The sequence below is a fragment of the Chaetodon auriga genome, chromosome 6, assembly GCF_051107435.1.
Source record: "Chaetodon auriga isolate fChaAug3 chromosome 6, fChaAug3.hap1, whole genome shotgun sequence".
NCBI lineage: Eukaryota > Metazoa > Chordata > Actinopteri > Chaetodontiformes > Chaetodontidae > Chaetodon > Chaetodon auriga.
In genome coordinates, this window is record NC_135079.1 from 20,916,487 (window position 1) to 20,937,243 (window position 20,757).

The window sequence follows — 20,757 nt, forward strand, 5'->3', positions numbered from 1 at the left end:
TTTCCCAGGCTGAGGAACATCCGCTATTCCTTCAACACCATCCTCGTGGTGCTCATCTGGCGCATCTTCATCGCCCGTTCCCAGATGGCCAGAAACATCTGGTACTTTGTGGTCAGCCTGTGCTTCAAATTCCTCTCCTACTTCAGAGCTTCCTCCACCATGAGATAATAAGCCTGGGACGGGGTGGCAGGTGGCGAGGCAGAAGGGCGAGGAAATGAAGAACACCGGCTGTGGATGATGAGAGGTTCCTGAGCCTCAAAGCCCTCAAAATGGTTCCATGCTGTCTGTATGTGTCCCCGTGTTTCCCCTGACACTCAAGAATGAAATGCAACCATTAAATCCATCAACACGGACAGAGCTGCGGGGTGATCCTGGAGTCCACAGCCATCTCCATGTTGCATATCTCGGATCCACCTAGCATTTTATGAAACACTGAGGGCATGGATTTATCTCAATGTACAACACTCAGACTCACAGCACCTGGACTGGTTAAAGAAGGGGGACCGCACACTCTCATTCTGTTCATTACAAGTCAATCCGGTCCCCCTCTGGTGTCAGATTTACTCCTGCAGTCTTTTAAGCTCCAGTGCACCTGAAACTGCTCTGTCTCCTTTATCTGCTCGCCTGGCTGCCTGCCTGCAAAACAAAGCTATGCATTGGATGGTGCTCTGCTGCAAAAGTCCTCCGCTGGTTTTGAGTCGGGCCAGGTTTCCTCTTCTCTACGTGTAATCTCTCATTGAAGAATAACCACTTCAACTGCTGTGTAAGTTAGATTTCTCTGCTGTCAACTGAAAACATAACTCACAAAACATAAACTTTCTTTTTTTTTTTCCTCTGTTTCTTGTCAATTTCTGCTAATAAGGCCAGTGGAGATGATTTAAAAACCTGCTACAAAAGCTTACAACAAGCAGGGTTTTCATTTGACAGCAGTGTTTGCTCGGCAAGGCGTAAGCTACTCTCAGCTTCTGCCATTGGAGCTGGTTGTGTACGTTTGGTCGGAGGCAGTTGAGGGATGAATCTGTGCTCGCTCAGTGAAAGTTTGTTCAGGGACAGGCTGACCTAGGAACCATTGTTTAAACTCTGTCTTGCCCTTCTGATCCCACCCCCAAGACCAAAGCCATCTCAGCCAATGTTTATGACAGTTGCACTTAATTGCTTTTAGGGGTTTGGGGGTGAAGTGCTTATACTGACCCATGGCCCACCAAGAGTTGTCATTGGCACACACACTCAACAACGATGCACTCTCCTGTATGTCCCCAGCGTTCTGCTGTGGCTAGTTCCCTAATTACGACCAAGCACAATGTAGATTGTAATGCGATGGCTTTATCCAGTGCCTACAAACTGATCATTCGTGCATCAGCAAATCCTGCAAAGCTTCTTCTCCAGGTTCCTTTTTTTGTCATGTCTCAAAGTCTTGCGTGTCAGTCCAGTTTTGCCAAATGACTTCTTAGCTAACAGACTCGTAGCTTCGCAGAGGATGAGACAGTGCTGACGGACATATTGAGTCATGGTCTCCACTGCAGGTGATGGCTCTGAATCATCGGTGTTTGTTCGTACACTACTTTTCAGGTAGCTCTTAAGTGTAGCTCACCATCTTCGTGGAAGGTTTTGTTACTTCAGCCGTTTTCCTCTGTGTGTTAAAGTAACTTTTACAGGTCATATTTGTCATGTTACGTGTTGATTTGCTATCCTCGATGCTTCTGTAAATAAAGTATGCAGGATTTGTCATGCTGTTAATAATCTGCTGTTAAACTCTTGGACCATTGCGTTGCCTTCATCTTTCTTCCTTGTTGCATCAGAAACTTGCCTTTTCACATAAGAAATGTTGGAAATTTTCTGGGTTTCCATTGGAATTAACCCCCATTGCCATACTAAGTCTTCAGATAACATACCTGTGCTCTTTGTCATATTGGTCTTGTCTGTTACCTGTTTCTCGAACGCACTACAATGTTTGAAGAAGAGGGTGTGAGCGCGTGCAGAGGTTTGGTTGTGCTTGCATGTGTCTCCTCGGAGCGTCATAGGCCATAGCAGCTTCAGATACGTACGCGTGCGTCCTGCGAATGTCTTTGATTCATGAAGGAATGTGACTCTAGTCTTTTTCGCTCTCTCAGCATGAGCCGTTTTACATAGGATCATGTGACTCGATGGAAGGATACAGCCCTTTTCGGAAAGACGTGTGCAAGTGTGAATCGTGCCTGAATTTTTTTGGAATATTCTAACAATGTGAAAAAAGAGCAATCAGATCTATGTTTTCTAATTATTTTGTGTACAGCTCTATTTAGGTAGATTTCAATATATAATGAAACAGATGTATTTTTATGCTAATGACATTGCGTGGCTATTTTACTGACAAAAAGCTTACTGAACCAACATCAGCTGCTGTACATAGGACTTTGAAGAATGAAATATGTAAACATAAGAGCAGTATGTTCAGAGCTGAATTTAACTGTTATAAGTCGCTTGTCATTTGAATTTACTCGATATGTATATGTACTTTTTCTCTCTCTGAATGTAATAGAATAACAGCCTGACTTGTTTGCACAGCCAGAATCTTCCTCTGACTCCTGAAACAAGAAATTAACAATACTTTAATTGCCTGTACTTTTTAATATTAAGCAAGTGTTTGTTCATTGGAGTGCCGTGCAATACATTTTTGCAGTTCTAACTCCATTTCCTGGTGAAGGTGTGAGTGAGTAGGTTAGTTTTGTGACGGTGAATGGCTGTCATGCTCTTGTTCAGTGTTGTGGTGGTGGTGGTGGTGTGTGTGTGTGGAGGGGAGGGGGGTAATGGTGTGTCTAATTCAGGGTTTTCTTCAGCTTGTTCTTGTAATTTGAGAAGTGAGACCAACAAACGGGTCCTTTTCATGTTCTCACTTTTGATGTCAGGAGCTACTGAACCATACCAATGATTTGTGCATCAAACGGCATCACACACGAGTAACATCAACATTAACTCCACTCAGAACAAATCCTAAACAGTCACATTGATCTGTTATTCAATCAGTGAAAGCCCCTGAAAACATAGTTTCCAATCTACAAGTGTATCTGTATGACATGAAACACCCTTGGATTAAATGCCCTGTAATCTTAAAGGAATTCGACGTTTTTGGAAGTACACTTATTTGCTGAGAGTTAAATGAGAAGATTGATACCACTCTCATATCTGTCCAATAAACATGAAGCTACAGCCAGCAGCTGCTTACTTAGCTTAGCATTAAGACTGGAAACAGTTAGCCTAGCTCTGTCCAAAGCTAACCTGCCCACAGCACCTCTAATGCACACTAATTAGTAAACCGTGTCTTGGCAGGGCGAGGACGTCTTGCTGGAGTCTTCTTGTCATCTAGCAGCCTCATGTTGGCAACGCTTTGAACAGATTAAAGAGGAGATGCAACATGTTGATTAGCACAGTTAAATAAGTAGATCTTCATACATCATAGGCAGAGTCAGGGGAGCTGATTTCCCCTGTCTGCAGTCTTTGCACTAAACTAAACATACAGGCTGTTGGCCCCAACCAAAACACCCACATGTTTATTGTACAGACATGAGCAGCATAAATCAGCATATTTCCCCACATGTCAAACTAGTCCTTTTAAAGTTGGAAAAAGATTTCCTTCAGTATTGCCAGAGAGAGATTAAGATCAGAAACTCCTCATCAGGACTGTGTGGGTGTGCTTGGATCAGGTTTGATTGACACTGGCCTGACGTGTCATCAGATTTTGATTGAAATGATGCTAAATCCACCAAAAATGCAAATAAAGAAATCTTTGATATGAAGTAACCAAAACTCCGGCGGGAAATGTCTCCTGGTAAAGAAAGTGATGCCTTCAAGGAAACCAGTCACTGAATAATGGATCACAGCTTTGGCAACTCTTCTTTGGATTTGGTGCTTAAACTGGTTTATGTATATTTTCCCTTCAGGCTTTTCTGGGACTAAATGATTTTTTTCTTCTGTTTATTTAAAGAATCTGTTTTCCTGCTGAAACGTGTGTGGATGCACTGCTTTCATGTTTCTCATTCCAGAGTCTGTGTATTGATCACTTGCATCAAATATGGACTGGGCTTTGTTTGTTTTCCCAGCGTTCTTTGTGCTCATAAGGTTTCTCCTGAGGTTGTGATCGCATTCAGACTGGTTCCAGTGTCAATGTTCATTTTTCAAGGTGTTGTTCATGAGTTTGTTGAGGTGACTTGTTCCATCGCTCCCACTTTGAGCAGCGTGACGAGCGCAGATCGCTGTGTTCGCCTTGAGAAGGAGGTAAAGGAGCTCTTGCCATTGTCAATGTGAAACTCCAAAAAAAAAAAAAAAAACAATAAATCAATGGGTGCCTTTTGTTTGTAAACCAAAAAGAAGGAATAAACTGTTTGATCCTCTTCCTGATTAAGACCCTTGATTTCTCTCAACGCTGCAGTTTGAGCAGAGGTGTCCTCACCATCCGAGACTCGAGCGGGGACTGACAGCGTGATTGACAGTGAAACAAATGAAGCATTAGTCTCAATCTGTCCAGCTGACCTGTTTTCTGTGGCGCGTAACAGATCTGTCCCTCTCTTCATGCGCTGTATCTGGAAGCCAGGCTAAAGTGGAAGCTGTCAAACGGCTCCATTAAGATTTAATGCATCCATTCAGGATTATACTCGACTCCATGAATAGAAGGATTGGCCCGTCCTCATTTGGTGTCAGTTTTCATTATCTAGAATTGACCAGAGGGGCAGTGTGTGTGTGTGTGTGTGTGTGGTACAGCCTCCAGGAAGATTAGCAGCGCCCTGCCATGGTAACCTTTAATCTGCACATTTTCACATTTGGGGTCTAAAACTTTTATTTCTGAGTAGGTGTAATTTAAAAAGATGATGATGCCATAAAAGCTATGAAAGATCAGGTGTTGTTTGTGACAGTGTAAACCCATGCAGGGACAGGTAACATGATTACCGGTTAGCATAAAGTGATCTGTCGCCCTCGTTTGACTCTGGTTGCTAAGCAAACTGATGCTGGAGACTGCGTCTGGATATTGTTTCATGCTGGAGAGCTTTGGTTTCTCGCTGCATGTGAAGAGGCTGAGGACGGCAGACATCAAACCTAGAGGACATGAGTTTACTACATTGCCGTCATTCAAGTCTGGTCATTGTAGATTATGGTGTTTGGTAATTCTACACATTTTGAAACTAAAATGAAACTCAATCAGGGAAATTAGGGTCTGTAAGAATAAATCAAATCTCAGCTGCACCAGAATATACATTGTACAGCAAAAGTAAAGACTGAAAAATGAATGAATTCATGAATGTACCAACATTTATTCAATACTGTATATCATAACGAGAATATGGAAAATACAGAGCAAAGTGCAAAGATGCATGACCTGCATACAGAAGCCCATTTCTGCCAAAGTTATGCATGATTAACACAAAAACTTGTATATCAAAGCTCATACACTCAATTAAAGGTCCCCTTTAGATGTGTTTTAAGAGCAATTTAAGACTGCTTTGAATAATTATTGATACCTACAAAGCAAGATTTCTAAATCACTTTTTTTTGCAAGATGTCTCACTTCCCTGTGAGGTCCGTTCCCACACTGAAGGCTTCGGGCTTCCTCGTAACACTTGTGTATGTTGCATGTTGGACCATGATTGGCTTCCATTTGTGATGTCACAAAATCATGATCATCAATACATGTGTTAAACTGAGATTTAAGAGGAGCACAAAGAAACTTTCCTCCTGAACCACATGAATCTGAAGACAACCCTGGAATATCAACCTCTGCGCATCCTGCAGAGTGAAGCTCAAACGTCCAAGTGAAGTAACAGGTAAAACACATTGAAGTCAAAATGATGATATAGTACGCTATTCTTTTTATTCATTTATCATACCAAGCTCTGCCGCCTCTGACAAAAAAAAAAAAAAAAAAAACCCACCTACAAGGGCATAACAAACCCCATGTGATAGACAGAGCCTTGAATGTAACCAAACAGGGAGAATTGGCTGGTTTTGTCATGAATGTGTGTCTTGGCCTTATCAGTGTGGCCTTAACTATGTGAATACACTGGATAGATCCTCTTCGTCAGCGTTACACAGACAGAGAAATAGAAAGCAGTGTTTCTTCAGAGGCCTTTATACAGAAATGTTATTTTTCATCTGTGATGAAACCAAAAGGTGACACACTGAAGTGACCTCTGACTGAATGGTCTGTTAACAGCTCGCCTCTCTTCCAGTTTCTGTTGAATATGTGGGTCATCAGGTGCTGAAAACAGTCCCACAGTCATGCCTCAGTATTTTATGCTCCTCTCTGCGACACCTGGCAACAGCCACATGGCAACTGTGGCCCAGCAACCATGCCAAGCACTGAGTCACAACCAGCCGTGCACACCCAGTGGGGCCTGGGCCGCTGGGCTGCATAAACAGGAACCAGGGGCTTACAGGGCTTAGAGCGGGAGCCCAGAGGCAGAAAATACACTCACACTCACACAGGATCGCTCTCAACATCTAGACTGTATATCTGCTAATGAATGTTAATATAAGGGCTTGTCAGCGGTTCAAGTTCACTTTTTTAACATTATTGCTAACAGAGGTGATGCAATCAATGTTATGAAAGCTTTTAGATTTGCTGTCTGGTGAGTCTTTACGGTCACTCAGGAAGTGGTGCAATCAAATGCATTGCTGGTTAGAACTCTGGTCTAGATTTCTCTGGTGGCCAGAAATATGTCTCCAAATGATTTGTTCCAAGTTGGTGGCACGCATTGATTAAAAACTAGTTGTGACAGAAAAACCAAGCAGTTTTTCTACAACCTTTACCTGAACCATCCACAGGTCTGACTCACGCTGTTCTCTTCACGCAGATACACAGCAGTTCAGTCATAAAGTGAATGTGCTAAGCGCTGTGTTTCTTGTGTCCCGTCTTATAAAGCTTTGCCTCAAAGGTCACGCTGGCCACCACAGGCTGTCTGGTGTTTTTTCGGGCTTTCACAACGAGCTCATTGACCCAGGGAGACAGTTCCTGCTGTAAACCTGCACCACAAACCAGAAAGCATCGACGATTAAATTCTCTGGAATGGATTTTTTTTTTTTAAGCTTAGAGGTCAGGAAAGACAACATTTCATCTTAAAGTTTGAAGCTGTTCAGTTTTCTTTCTCTGTTTTCTTTCACTTCATCTGCCTCTGCGTCAGCATGTTTGTTCATACGCAGCATTAACAGCTCGCCTCCCTGGATCTTTGTCTGCATTTTATGACTGTTCCTCCTCTTTGAATGTGTTACAGCGGCTCGGCTGTGTCTTTGTGTTGGGAACGAAATCCCACATGCCACACGGCGGATGACCTTGAGAGTGCCAACACTTACACACAATGGAAAAGTGCTGTTCATTTAGTTGTTACGATTGCACGCACCAACCACCCACTGCAAGATTTTTACTGGCTTGTTAACAAGTATCCCTTCACGCACAGCGAGGCCCAGTAGGACCCATTCTTGATGTGTGTGTTAGTGATGAGGACTACTGCCGCTCTGCTCTCTGTCTGGGTTTGGGTAAACATTGGCATCAATGCTGTTCAAACAGGTGAGTGATAGAGTGGATGTAAACAGGTTGAAGGCAGGTAGAGCCTTACATGTGTTTAATGGATGATTTTATGCTGCTGAGACAAAGCCTGAGTTTTCATCCTGTCTGTCAGGTTCAAAGTGTGGGATTCCTCAGGTGCGGAGCCCGATGGTTCACTCTCTGAGGGTGGTTGGAGGGGCCGAGGCCTCATACGGCTCACATCCGTGGCTGGTCAGTTGTCTCTTCTCCTTCTTTCTTCTTTTTAGTTGCTGTTTTGCTGATCAGCCACGACCTGTGGTTTCTTTGTCTGTTCAGCCCTGATCGCTATCGCTACTAGTGCAGAACAACCTCTTCATCTGTTAACCACCTCAGTTGCAACTTCCTGTGCTGCAGAGGAAGAACATCCAGCCGCAGAATCATTACTATTTTACCAAAGGGCTCTAAAGTCGTATGAACTAATCAAAAAAGACATTATGTTTCATGAATCTGTTGCAGTTTATTACTTAGTTGCTCCACTTTGACACTAAGGCTTATGTAATAATATACAGTAAAGTCACAATAAATATTGTCACTGATGATTTGGATACCATTATTTTATTTAATTGCCTTCTCACCTCATCATCTTACATGTTTCCCATTACGTTGGTGCTTTAAACTTAAAAAATGACCCTGACTTAAAAAGGCCAATGGCCTATGGCTAGGAATTCAGCTGTTAATGCTAAAATAGCATGCTAACATGCAAACCCTAACATAATACACTAATATACTGGTTAAATATGAACATCATGGTGTTGCTGTTAGCACAGTAGCAGTAACACGACAACATGGCAAGAAGCTAACATGGTAAACGGTAAGAGCTGCTCCCCTGTTAGCATGTTAACATGTGGCGGCTCCTCCAACTTTAAACTTTCCTTCTTGTTAGCTGACATGTAAGGCATAATGCATAATAAATTACTCTTCATTGTGGATTAAAATACACATCATACTGACTTAAATTATAGTGTCATTAGATTGATTTATATCGAGAATTTTATTAATGAGTGTCATTATTCCAAGTGGTGCTGAACTAATAGAAAAACACTTAAATTGATAAAACAGTTACATCCAGATACCACTCATGCATCCCTCTGACATCTGTACCCTTAGCCGTGTAAATGTTGAATTGCAGTCAAGCTTGTGTTGTGTATGCTCAGCCACAGAGAGAAATCTGCGCATCTGTTGATCACTCTGATGTCATTAGACTAACTGAACTTCTCATTTTTGACTTATTCTGTGCTCATTTGTGTCTGAATTTGGGATTTGTTGGTTACTCTGACATACAGGAGGTGTACAAAATAAAAGAGGCGTCATGCAATGTGATGAAACAGAGTACTTCTGCTTTGTGTTCAGATTTTGTTTACACATGTCAGAGGGATTAACTGCAGTCTGTGTGAGGCAATTAGCGTATGACTGTTTAACAGTAATTATCTGGAATCACAGATTTCTAAAATATGGCATTGTAGAACACAGTTACCTGGAATAACAACTCAAATAATAATAATGAATAATAGTAAGGCCTAAAACAAATGGCTGCTTCACCTGCCAGTGCAAGATACCAAACGGAAAAAAAAACAGATTTGCAATGTAGGTTTGTTCTCACAAGTCCAAGCAATGTTACCTGAAGCAGGAAGGAAAGATGAAGAACACACAAGGAATGTGGGGAAAGACTGTGGGTGGATCCCAGTGGAGCATGATGGTCTGACTGGTGGCAAAAAGTTCAGAATGAAGCAGTAGCATCATCAGGCGGCACACATGTACTCCTCATGAGTTCCCACCTCATTAAAAATACCCAGTTTTGTCGGCTGGAAAGGATGAAAGTAGAATACAAATAATGCATCACGTGACGGAAAATAAAGTTAAATCAGGAAAGTCATCGTCAGTTAAAGGCTGACTTGAAGTGATAGGTAACTGTGTATGATGTAAATGTGACATAACTGAGATCTCATCTTGAACTTTGCGTTGCTTTGGGCAGGTTTCCCTGCAGTACAGAGGCTCTCATTTCTGTGGAGGGGCCATCCTGACTGATCGCTGGATAATGACCGCTGCACACTGCTTTGCATCACTGTCAAAGTACCACTGTCACTTGTGTGCCATTGCGTCTTTTGTACTACATTTGCAGGTTCTTCCTGTGCCACATACTTATTCCAGATGTGCATGCTGATGTTCTATGTTTATTGTTTGAATATTACGATAGACGGTCATGAATCTACTCCTTTTCTCCTCTGTCTAGAGAGTTTCTCAGTGGTGTGAGAGTAGTGGTGGGAGAGTTTGACCAGAGAATAGAAGATGAAGAGGAGCAGGTCTTTGTTGTCAAATCTGTTTCAGTCCATGAGAAGTATCATCACGCTCTGCCTATGAGCTACGACATAGCGCTGATGGAACTGGAGCAACACATTCGCATGGGCAGGTTTCCATTTTGATTGGTAAAGTTTAGATGACGGTGAGCCCTTACTGATGCATTGATCATGTTTTAAGTAACTGATAAGTGTTTTTTTCAACAGGAGCCCGTGTCCACCCAATATGTCTGCCTTTGCCTGATGAAAGCATCCCACCTGAAACCAGCTGCAGTGTAGGTGGATGGGGCAGAGTGAAGGAAAGTAAGTGCAGTAGTTCTCTCACTCCCACCAAATGTTGTTAAAGCACACTCAAGCTTTGATTATGTTATATTCTACTCTACTGTTTCCTAGAAGGTCGTCTTCCTGCAGTGCTGAGAGAGGTCCAGTTGGACTTGGTGGACCCAGCCAAATGTAAATATGTCCTCCAGACTGTCAGAAGCTCAAATCTCAACCAGAGACCAGCTAGGCTTCAGCCAGCCATGACAGTTCTGTGTGCTGGGCCAGAGAGAGGAGGAAGAGATGCCTGCCAGGTAGAAAACGGAATGTACTGTCTGCAGCATCTGTCTGTTTTTCCATTCTGCACTTCATTTGGTTTAATTCAGCCTGAGGTACTGAAAGCAGTGATGTTTCACTAATAGCTGGAAACTATGAATCAGTCATCAGTTTTGAAGAAATCCCATTATTTAGTAGCCTTGAGAGGGTTTTGCAGTGTTTTACTCCTCCCTTCCTCCTCCAGGGGGACTCAGGAGGTCCTCTGGTTTGTCCAGCAGGTTCACATGGCCGTTACTGGGTAGCACTGGGTGTAACTTCCTGGGGGAAGGGATGTGGTCGGAGTTGGGGAAACAACAGCAGCCGCCTCCCTTCAAGAAGAGGAACTCCAGGGGTTTTCACTGATGTCAGGTTGCTGCTGCCCTGGATTAAGCGTAAACTGAGAGACGGTAGGTAGAGATAGGATTATCATGAAATGAGTCATGCTGATTGTGTCTCTGCATTCGGCTGAACCAGTGAGAGGACATGGTTGGTGTTTGCCCCAACCAATCAATGGATTCAATGAATATGAAAGAACCTTTTCACCCCAAAACACTGAAAAACTACATGCCCAAGAGAACCTCTGATTCATGGGTCATCTGCAAGATGCCTGTGATGAGCTGTCAACAATCAAAACCAGGGGGGTGAACCCAAAAACAGTTTCAGGTATTTGTGCCATATCCAGATGTGTCCCGGGGTTACACTTTGATCAAAACAGTATTAAAGTAGTAGCAAAGTGGTAGCAATTTTTTCAATGATAAAGAAAATTACATGAAATATTAGAAAACATTTTCGTCCGAGTTGTCCCTGAACACAACCCCAGCCCCTTCCCTGTGTGTGCGCTGGAAGGATGTTATAAAAATTGAAATGGCCCTTGACAGGAAGAGGTTCCCTGCCCCTGGCTTCAGGCTCTCTTCCAAAGGAGTCAGACCTCAAAGAACAGTCTGCTGGTGAGAAAAACTCTTTCAGACAGCTCCTCCTCCACCTCCTTCCATTAACCCCACCCTCTCTGCAGCATGCTTAAAGCAGGCACGCGACAAACTCTGAAAAAGCCCTCTCATACTGCAGCCAACACATACTTTCCCTCCAACATCACTATCAGCACTGCAGGCCAGGAGCCCTGACACTGCTGTCCCTGCTGCACAGTTTGTATCATCCTCCTTCTGAAGTCCATTCTTCCTGGAGCGTATTAGCTGGGCCTTCTGGATCCGGCACAAACGCCTTGTCACAGGCCTCTTACAGATCAACTGCGATCGATGGTACTCTTGGCCATGTTTAGTTTTGTTATTTTGATATTTCAGGCTAAAAATGGTCTCCTCCATTCATTGGTTAGGTTAACTTCATCCTCTCCTCTCCCACGAGTTCAAGCTACCCCAGCTAGCAGCTAGCAAGCTAACCCCACCCACATCCACTTATTGGTTGGGGGTGTCAACCTGTCAATCATTTTGTGGATAGCGTTACTCTTCATGATTTGTGGTGATTTGTTTTTAACCATTGTTTCTCTAGGGTCCATGTAGTTTATGAAACACTGGATAGTGGATCACTCAATCACGGTTTATTTAATTCAATGCCCTGACTAGAATGTGTTAATTGGCTTTCAGATGGCCCTTGAAAAGTATTGAGTGTCTGCATTGTGATGGGGTTTGGCTGAAATCAGGGTTAAAGTTAGCTGGTCTGCTGACATGTCACATGTAAAAAGAATTATATTTCACTAGACGCCTTAATATGAGTAAAACATGACCTGTCCAATGTCATTCAAAATCCATCTTCAAAATAAGTTTATGTATGGGTATAGCTGATGCTGATGATATTATATTAGTTATATATTAGTTCAGGCAAAAAGGTTGTCGCAGCAATCTAGGTGTGATGAGATGATGGCCTGTAAAATGGTTTAAGATCATATTTTTGAAGTATCTCTAAGATGATAAAAACTCGATTGCATGAACTTTATGGTGTGCTGCTCAAAGATTTAAATACAGTCAAACCAAATGCAAAATTCTTTGCGACAGGCTTGATAAGATCCAACAGGAAACCAGCAGAATTTGGCAGAATTTGATTTGCCATGTGCTGCAACCCGATAACAAGGATGTTATCGAGTTCAGTTGTTATGTGTAGTCAGCAGTCTGTAGATCTAACAGGCAGGTACATCTGCGTATCATCAGTATTGAAATGAAAAGAGACAACATGTCAATGCATAATGTGCCCAAGGGGAAGCATATAAAGACAAGTATATTGGTCCCAAAATTGATCCCTGAGGCACACCATACTGAACAGACGAATATGAAGAGACATATTTGTCGATATCTTTGGTAGATATCCCCACCCAGTGCTTCAGTCTGTCTAACAGGATGCTGGGATTGATCGTGATGCGGCAGTACAGGGGCTGAGCCCAGGTCAGCAGCAGCAGCCACTGAAAGGTGATCAGTAACCTCAAGCAGGGCAGTGTCAGTGCTGTGACACTTCCACAAAACAGGAATGTTAAAATGTTATTTTCTGGTGCAGATTGATATGTAACTTGGTTTATAGTTTTGAGGGAGAGAGGGATCCAGTCCAGTTTTTTTAATATCTGAGTTCACATGAGTAGTTTTAAAAGTCAGAGACTCAATTATTGAGTCTTTGACAAGGAACTAAAAACAGACAGCGAACACGGCCCACCAGGTTGTATTACTTTCAATAAAACGAAAACTTTGTTGATATTATATCAAGATAACTGAAAGATAATAATAGAATGATATCGATAAGAGTTTTGTTTATATTCTCTTTTTCATGTTTGTGTGTTTGCTTTAGCTGAGGAGCAGCAGCAGGCAGCAGCTTCATCAAGTGAGTTGTTTTCCCTCGTCACAGCAGCTCTTATTCATATATATTTCATCATGCTTCTTTGATGTCTACTCTGTGTGTGTGTGTGTGTGTGTGTGTGTGTGTGTGTGTGTGTGTATCAGAACTCTGCAGTGTGAGAGACGGACCTGTAACTGACAGTGAGGGGGTAATCAGAAACCCTGCCCACCCTGGTGATCACTATGACAACAACCAGTGAGTGACGTTCCAAATAAGGAGTCAAGAGATTAGATAATAAATGGTTGTGTGTGACTTGTGTGTGCCACCAAACAGCCAAGACCTTTTTCAGTAACATTCTTTCACAATTATACGAACGAAGAGTCTTTGTTCCTCATGTAAACTGTTCTAATTAGTACAACCTATGTAATGTGATGTTGACTTTCTGGGTGTCAGACGTCAGATGAAAGGAAATATTTGTCTTATAGCTCATAATTATAAGAATGTAGAGAAGGAACATAATCAATGGAAACAGCCTGTGTGTTCAGTTCTGTCTCTGGGTCTCTTTAGGTTGTGTGTGTGGACGCTCAGTGTTCCTCCGGGTCACAGTATTCTCTTGGAGTTCGATCATTTTGACCTGGAGAATGACTCTTACTGCCGCTACGATCGCCTCAGCGTCTCAGTGGGGACCCACAGGCCTGTTGGTGAGCTTCAGACACAGTTGGCAAGGATGAGCCTGCCCTTTTTAACCGCAGAAACATTTATCAGAGGCAGCAGAGCCACCCAAGACCTCTGGAAATGTGCCAGTTGATTGGGTTAACGGAATAGTTCTGAAAGTGCGACGAGTAAAATACCAGTCTTACATCTGTGAGTCAGCTAGCTTAGCATGAAGACTGCAGGCAGGGGATGTGCATGAAGAGAAATGTAAAAATTACAATGACTGATTTAAGGTGAACAGTGGTTTGTTGTGGGAGCTATTGTTCATCCTTTCATCCAGCCAAAGTGCAGTCTGCAAACACAGCTTTTAGCTTCACTCTCTGTAGAGGAATAATAATATAATAAATAACTAAAACCGCAAAGTTCAATCACTTTTTACATTTAGGTCCAAACTGCAAGACCTGCAAGGATCACACACACAAGTCCAATGCTTAAAAAATGTAATTAACTTAAGATAACTAGCAGAGGAGAAGATCAGCAAGGAACTTGTCAAAACTCAAATATCAGGCAGAGATAAATCACGAAGCAGCAACAAAAGATGGAACTTTAATCTGCAGAATGATGAACACAATCTGGAAAAACAGGTAACAAATCACTAAGGCTATAGGTGCCAGGAGGGCTGACTGGATAATTGAGAACAGGTGATGAGTGAAAGTGATGGGACACTGAACAATGACAGAAAGTAAAAAAAACATACTGGAATGCATAAAGAAAGTTATTACAGAATAAAACAGGAAAAGCAGTGAACAAGAGTCCTCGCACATCGTCACATGCAGCTTGATGAAGAAAGCAGATAAGGGTTATTACTAAGTGTTACACCATTTTCATGAACCTTTAAATGATGGGGCTGAAGAACTATTTTTTTTTTTTTTATTAAGTTCTTAATTAAGTACTTGGCAGAAGCACAAACTAAATAGACTGCGATGAATCAGTCCATCATGTATTATATCATCTCTCATCAGTTTTGCATTTTTCTCTTTCTCTCAGGGATCTTCTGTGGAAGTGTCACTCCTGGCCCGGTGCTGCTAAATAATTCCCAGAGTGCAACGCTCCTCTTCTCCTCTGACATTACCAGAGCAGGAAGCGGCTTTGTCATTACGCATCACGCTGTCCAGGGACGCTCTGATCCTGGTGGGACACACAATACACAATGCAAACACACAGATACTACACAGTACACAGCCACATGCATCTCCGCACATCGTACTGAGGTATATGTACGGTGCAGTGTAACAGACCGACACACATCCTGCTCTGTCTTCCTCACTTAACTTAAACTGTAAATGTGCACGCTGTATTTACAGTCCACACACAGCTTTACTCTCTGCTATGGCTGTTGATTGTGCATCTCGTAGCAACCTGGCAGATGTCCCATGACACAATAATGAGCTGCACAAGACACTCACAAACACACTCTGCACCCACACACAAAGACTTTGGCTGAGTGGCTGTGGAGTGGGTGAACCCAGCTGCTAATAATGGGTCTTTTGTTTTCAGTGTGCAGATGAGTGTGTGTGTGTGTGTGTGTGTGTGTGTGTGTGTGTGTGTGTGTGTGTGTGTGTGTGTGTGAGCCAAACTGCTATTCTGTTAAGTGTAGTAATGCTTGGTGTAGCTGTGTTTATGTTTCCCCTGTGTGTGTGTGTGTGTGTGTGTGTGTGTGTGTGTGTGTGTGTGTGTGCAATCAGGATGCGGGACTGTTGTTCTAGTCGAGGATCAGACTGCTGTCCGCAGCCCAAATTACCCACAATTCTACAGTAATGACTGTGTCCTCCGCTGGGTTGTCTATGCTCCGCAGGGTCATGTGGTTAAGGTGATGCACCCAATCTTCCAATGAATTCAGGTGAATGAAACTCTTCAAAACACAGCATGTTGTCACAGATTCTTCTGGTTGTTGTGTTTCAGCTTGACTTTGCTGATTTTTACCTGGAGGAGTCAGACAGATGCTTGTACGATTCCCTTACCGTCCTGGGAGATGTGGAAGGAATAGAGGAAATCGGTAGGACGGATGAATCTCTCTGTGGCAAAACTCAATCAAAAGCACTTTGTTTTGAAAATTCCTTTCAACGTTACCCGCAAGAAGAGCTTTTTTTGTTTGTTTTGTGTAGCCATGCTGTGTGGAGACAGTGTTCCTCCCCCTGTCCTGTCCTACCACAGCGTCATGGTGCTTCAGTTCACGTCAGACAGCAGCATCACACATAGAGGCTTCAGTGCGACGCTGACATTCATCAGCCATACAGGTGTGTCCATGATGTGTTCAATGTTTGGGTCCAGTGAACGTCGTCTTGTTTCATGATGGTTTAAATGAGACAGTCTTTAGAAGCGTTTACCCCCCTTTGTGTATTGTTTATTTTGTGTACTCTACGCAAACTGCCTCCTGTATTTTTCTGCAGACCTCCATGATCAGGCCACAGCAGGTGCGGAGAGTCGAAGAGACCAGGATGACGAGCACCGAGATGACTTGGCAGCTAGGCAGCAACTCATGACGTCATCTGGTAGGTGGTTTGCTCAATCTTTGCATTCTCTTCAGCCTCTCTTGCATTTTAACATGTTGACTTAAGGTTTGTGGATTTGGAGAGGAGGCGGCGACATGAAACGCGGGTCACAGGAAAGCGTTATGTAAGTGAAAGAGAATGAGTAACTCTCCTCACCTTGAGTGCTTTGGTTCAGTCAGTAACAGTTCAGCTGCTGCAATGGAGCTGCAACGGTCAGCAGTGGAAGGGAATAGTGCTCAACAGCTCCCAATGGCAGGCCTGTGGCTCATCTAACTGTCTGAGTGAAATGACATTGCATTAATGAATGGTCTCCCTTCATGCACATAACAGCAACACAATAATGAAATGCACAGGGGAAAGTGCTTGTGTCCGTTTTAGCTGTACAGTCCACCAGTGCTGCCATTGGCTCAACAAAGCAGTGAACATCACTGGCATTTAGAGCGACAATGGGACATTTAACACTGGAGTCACAATTGAGACATGAGAAGTACAACGGCGCAGTAGCTCAGGGCGGCTGCGGCTGAGGAGGTAGAGTGCTCGTCCACCAATCAGAAGGACGGCGGTTTGATCCCTGGTCCCTGCTGCAAGGTACTTAGCCTGAGAGCTGTGTGTATGAATGAGCAAGTGGCACTTTGCATAGTGGTCTCTGCCACCAGTGTGTGAATGTGTGTGTGAGTGCTGGCTCGTGTTGTAAAGTGCTTCGAGTGGTTGGTAAGACTTCAGATTGTAACTTCTGCACTTTGTTTTTTGTACAGATTAAACAAAGGAGGTATTACATGTTAATCAGTGAGCTTAATCAGAAGGTGCAGCTCGTAAGTTTTATTCAACTCAACTGAAAAATATCACCTTCCACCTGCAAAGCCTTGCAGTTTCTGTGAGATCCTCATCCACGCCCTCTGCATCCTGCACTCTGCAACTACTTGTCCGGACTGTGATCATGCAAACAAACACATAAGCTCATCATTCTGAACAGTCGTCCCTGTTCAGTTCCTGTACTGTGTGTTCAGGGTGTTCCTGCTTGTGTTGAAACCCTCCAGACAGACAAAATCCCTAAACAGGCTGCCACTGGTGACAACAGGACATGGGAAACAGGTACAGTACAAACAGCTGTGTGTGTGTGTGAGGGAGGGAGTGAGTGAGTGTGTGTGTCTTTCAGAGGCATCATATCTCCAGTGTTCACTCTCACCACACCAGTTCTTTTGGGACTACAGTGCAGTTTTTTCCCCTCCAACTCTTCTTCCTAAACTGTGTGACTAGTGGCTCCGCCCATGCAGGTGTGCACTGCCACAGATGGGTGGAGCCAACAAGTAAGGCTGAAGAAGCATGTTCTGTAAGGATTAAGGTCTGTATCAATGAAATCCGAAATCTAGAAATACAAAAGACAAAAAAGATATACACTTAATTAGTGTTAAAATTCTTGTGTAAAAGCACCTCATATAAACAGAGTTGCATGCTGGGCCTGTACATGGAAGTTCAGTATTGAAATGAAATAGTATAAAGTAAAAAATAAAGCAACTTGATAATAAGTGGTGCTTATTCTAATTGATTATTTGACTACATGCCACACTTTTTTTGTGCTAACATGACACAGAGTTAACTATTGAAGGTCATTAAAAATGACTGATGTCTGTACCAAACCATCAACAGGTGGCACGGAAAAGCACAAAAGTCCTGCTCACACATGTAATGTTATCTTAAAACAGTAATGCCAGCATTTTAAAAAAACTAATAGAGTATAAATGAATTAGCTGCTGTTTGCCTGTTGTGCAAGTTAAGACCACAAATCCTCCCTCATTTTGGATACTATAGTCATGCTATATTATATGCCAGAAGTGTGATGTCATTAAAGACCTCCTATAAGTTGACTGCAGTGAATACAGGCAAAACAGCATCCATAAGAACCTGTGTCAGTACAGGATTAAAGTATTATCAGCCCCACAAGATCATGACTTTGTAATGAAATGTCACAAAGCCAATTCAGGATTACTGTCGCCTCAGTCAGCTGTCATCAGACACACGTCAAACTGTCAGCACTGAAGCAACCAGAACAAATCATAGCATGACATGTGGGAGAAACATACACAGTGCTCGTGTTTGTTTTTATCAAAATGAATTTTACAATCTACTTATACAAGAGCAAGATTCTAATAAAAATGGGCCCCCAGGCCAAAGACATATCATAGTTCTGTGTTTTAGCAGCCTGTCAGAGAGCCTGTGAACACAACACATGCTTGACATCCACCAGGCAGATGAATAACACACAATACAGCAACTTGTTCAGTGTTTTGGCCACACAGCTTACCTGTTTTCCCCTAATAAGACATTCTGTCACTCTAATTACTCTATACCAAGACATTAAACTGGAGAGAACCATTTGACTTCACTACCAAATGATTTATTTCTCAAGTGAATGCACATAAAATAATTCAATAGATAACTTACAACAGTGGTTCCCCACCTTTTGTGTTGTGGCCCCTTAAAAACAGGCTATGTCTACTTGTGACCCGTCTTCACTGGCTGCAGGTCAATAGGTTAGTCCTTCTAGACCAGAAGTGTTAGACTCATTAATGAAGGGGCCATCTTAATAAATAAAAGTGAATTTGTAGGCTAGATAAGCAGAGGCACAGCCTCTTCATGACATCTGCATGCTCTCCTCTGGACGGATGATTTTTATTTTATTTTATTTTGTTTTGTTTGAGTGAGTGATTGATGGTGGACTTGTCAGACCAGGTCTAATCTGAGTTTGTCACTTTTTCTGGATTGTTTCAGTAGAAATTAATTGATTAACAACTGTGTTTTTTCTGCTTTTTTTCTGTGAGGACACATTAGTCCTGCTAACATCCATGGCCATCACCAGCATCCACAGCACATGAAGAGGCCTTTTACGTTGTTTATCATATAAACATTCCTTTCATATGTCACAGGAGGTGACCTTCCATCTTTTAGAGCAGCTCTTGTCAATGTCAGTCGAAAACTACATGGAACGAGTCTGCCATCTGTAGGTAGAGGGCGCCCTCTAGTGGCGGTTTACTGTAAGTCATTCTGAATAATGTGTGTGTTTCTGCACGCGTTCATTATAAAACAGTAAGGTTGTGTGATGTTCACTATCAGCTTTCAGGTACTAGAAACAAGAACAGAGGTGGGACAGATGAGTTAAGTACTTACATAAGTCTGACTTATCAGGCCTGTATGTTAACTTATTTAGCACATAGAACGCTACAGAGCCTGTGAGGTAATGATGGTAATAACCATTGAGGTCGTAGTGGCTGGTGTTGCTATGCTGGAGAGTATCATGCAGAAAGGTGTTTCTAGTATTCTGGCCCTCTCATGTATGTAAATGGGGTGCAGAAAATATTAGATGAATACCTCCCTGACAGTGTCAGTCAAAGCTGACATTAAAAACATGATTGTCTTTGTAGAGGCAGAATTGATGGCAGAGTAGTGTACCTAATAAAGTGACCAGTGAGTGTACGAGGGTCATCTCCTGGAATCTTTTCTGGAGCAGTCTCATGGGTAAAGCCTTACTCTCTTCTCGTTTTCTCTACCTTTTTTTTTTTTTTTTTCTTTTCCTGATTGGCAGCATGTTCACAGTTGGAGCTGAGCTGCAGTGTAACTACAGCCGTCAGCTGATGACCACCAAGCAGCTCCACTGCAGCAGCTAGGGATCAGTGCCTTGCTCAGAGGCTCTTTTACCGTAGCTTTAAGAGAGGGGAGTGGTATTGATGAACTTCTTGGTTGCTCTTTTGACAAAAGTAAAGGTATTTCTCTCCCTTATTGTAAGCGGTGTAAGAAATAAGTCACAGTAAAGTGCATAGTATCAAAATATGAGCTCCACTTCATACCTGGGTCATACTCTATCCTGTCTGGACTTATTTAGACATCATGGCAGGGTCTTTGTGCAGCATCCCTTTCATAGTTCTACACAATTCTGTTTTCAGTGAACTTGGATGCAGCAGACCCAGCTGTGCATCTCTCCACTAACAGAGCCCTGTCTCACCATGATGATGTGCACCATACGAGCTCAGAGGACCCCAGACTGCACATGGACATGGGCCCAGATGAGGAAGACTATAGCAGAGAATCCTCAGGAAGTGGGTAGTAATGTATTAAAAGAAGGCCTTGAGACAAATATACACCAAGTGTAAAATATGTCACTGTGGTCTTGTGTTGACTTGACATGTTTGTACAGACATTCATTCAAGTGTTCTGATAATAGATTCAGTTCAATAAATTCAGGTTAATAAAACAAGTAGAAAAACTCCTAACAGGGTGAAATAAATCCACTTGCTGACGTTGTGGTTCCTCTTGTTGATTCCTAATTGTCTTGTCAATGTCGACATTAAACTGGATAAACCCTCTGACT

General features: G+C 42.7%; 2 protein-coding genes across 3 annotated transcripts in view; both read left to right on the top strand.

Moving 5' to 3' along the window:
• Nucleotides 1-4,367, top strand: part of far1 (fatty acyl CoA reductase 1) — a 28,538-nt gene extending 24,171 nt beyond the window's left edge. Inside the window, exon 13 of one of the 2 annotated variants that reach the window (XM_076732799.1) lies at nucleotides 9-1,740. In XM_076732799.1, the coding sequence (XP_076588914.1) occupies nucleotides 9-168 (160 nt within the window). In that variant the 3' untranslated portion in view covers nucleotides 169-1,740. Of the gene's footprint in view, nucleotides 1-8 lie in introns of both variants that reach the window. The other variant, XM_076732800.1, reaches the window with a different exon arrangement.
• A 3,118-nt stretch (nucleotides 4,368-7,485) lies between these two features.
• LOC143321841 (ovochymase-2) lies at nucleotides 7,486-16,348 on the top strand (the record flags this gene model as incomplete). The annotated part of the gene is made up of 15 exons (XM_076732513.1): nucleotides 7,486-7,531; nucleotides 7,644-7,741; nucleotides 9,522-9,619; nucleotides 9,780-9,952; nucleotides 10,051-10,146; nucleotides 10,237-10,415; nucleotides 10,622-10,823; nucleotides 13,201-13,233; nucleotides 13,353-13,443; nucleotides 13,756-13,889; nucleotides 14,890-15,033; nucleotides 15,588-15,712; nucleotides 15,805-15,898; nucleotides 16,008-16,139; nucleotides 16,293-16,348. Coding segments are annotated over exons 2-15 (1,620 nt in total), but the record flags the coding sequence as incomplete, so codon positions are not given.
• Nucleotides 16,349-20,757: the final 4,409 nt, after the last annotated feature.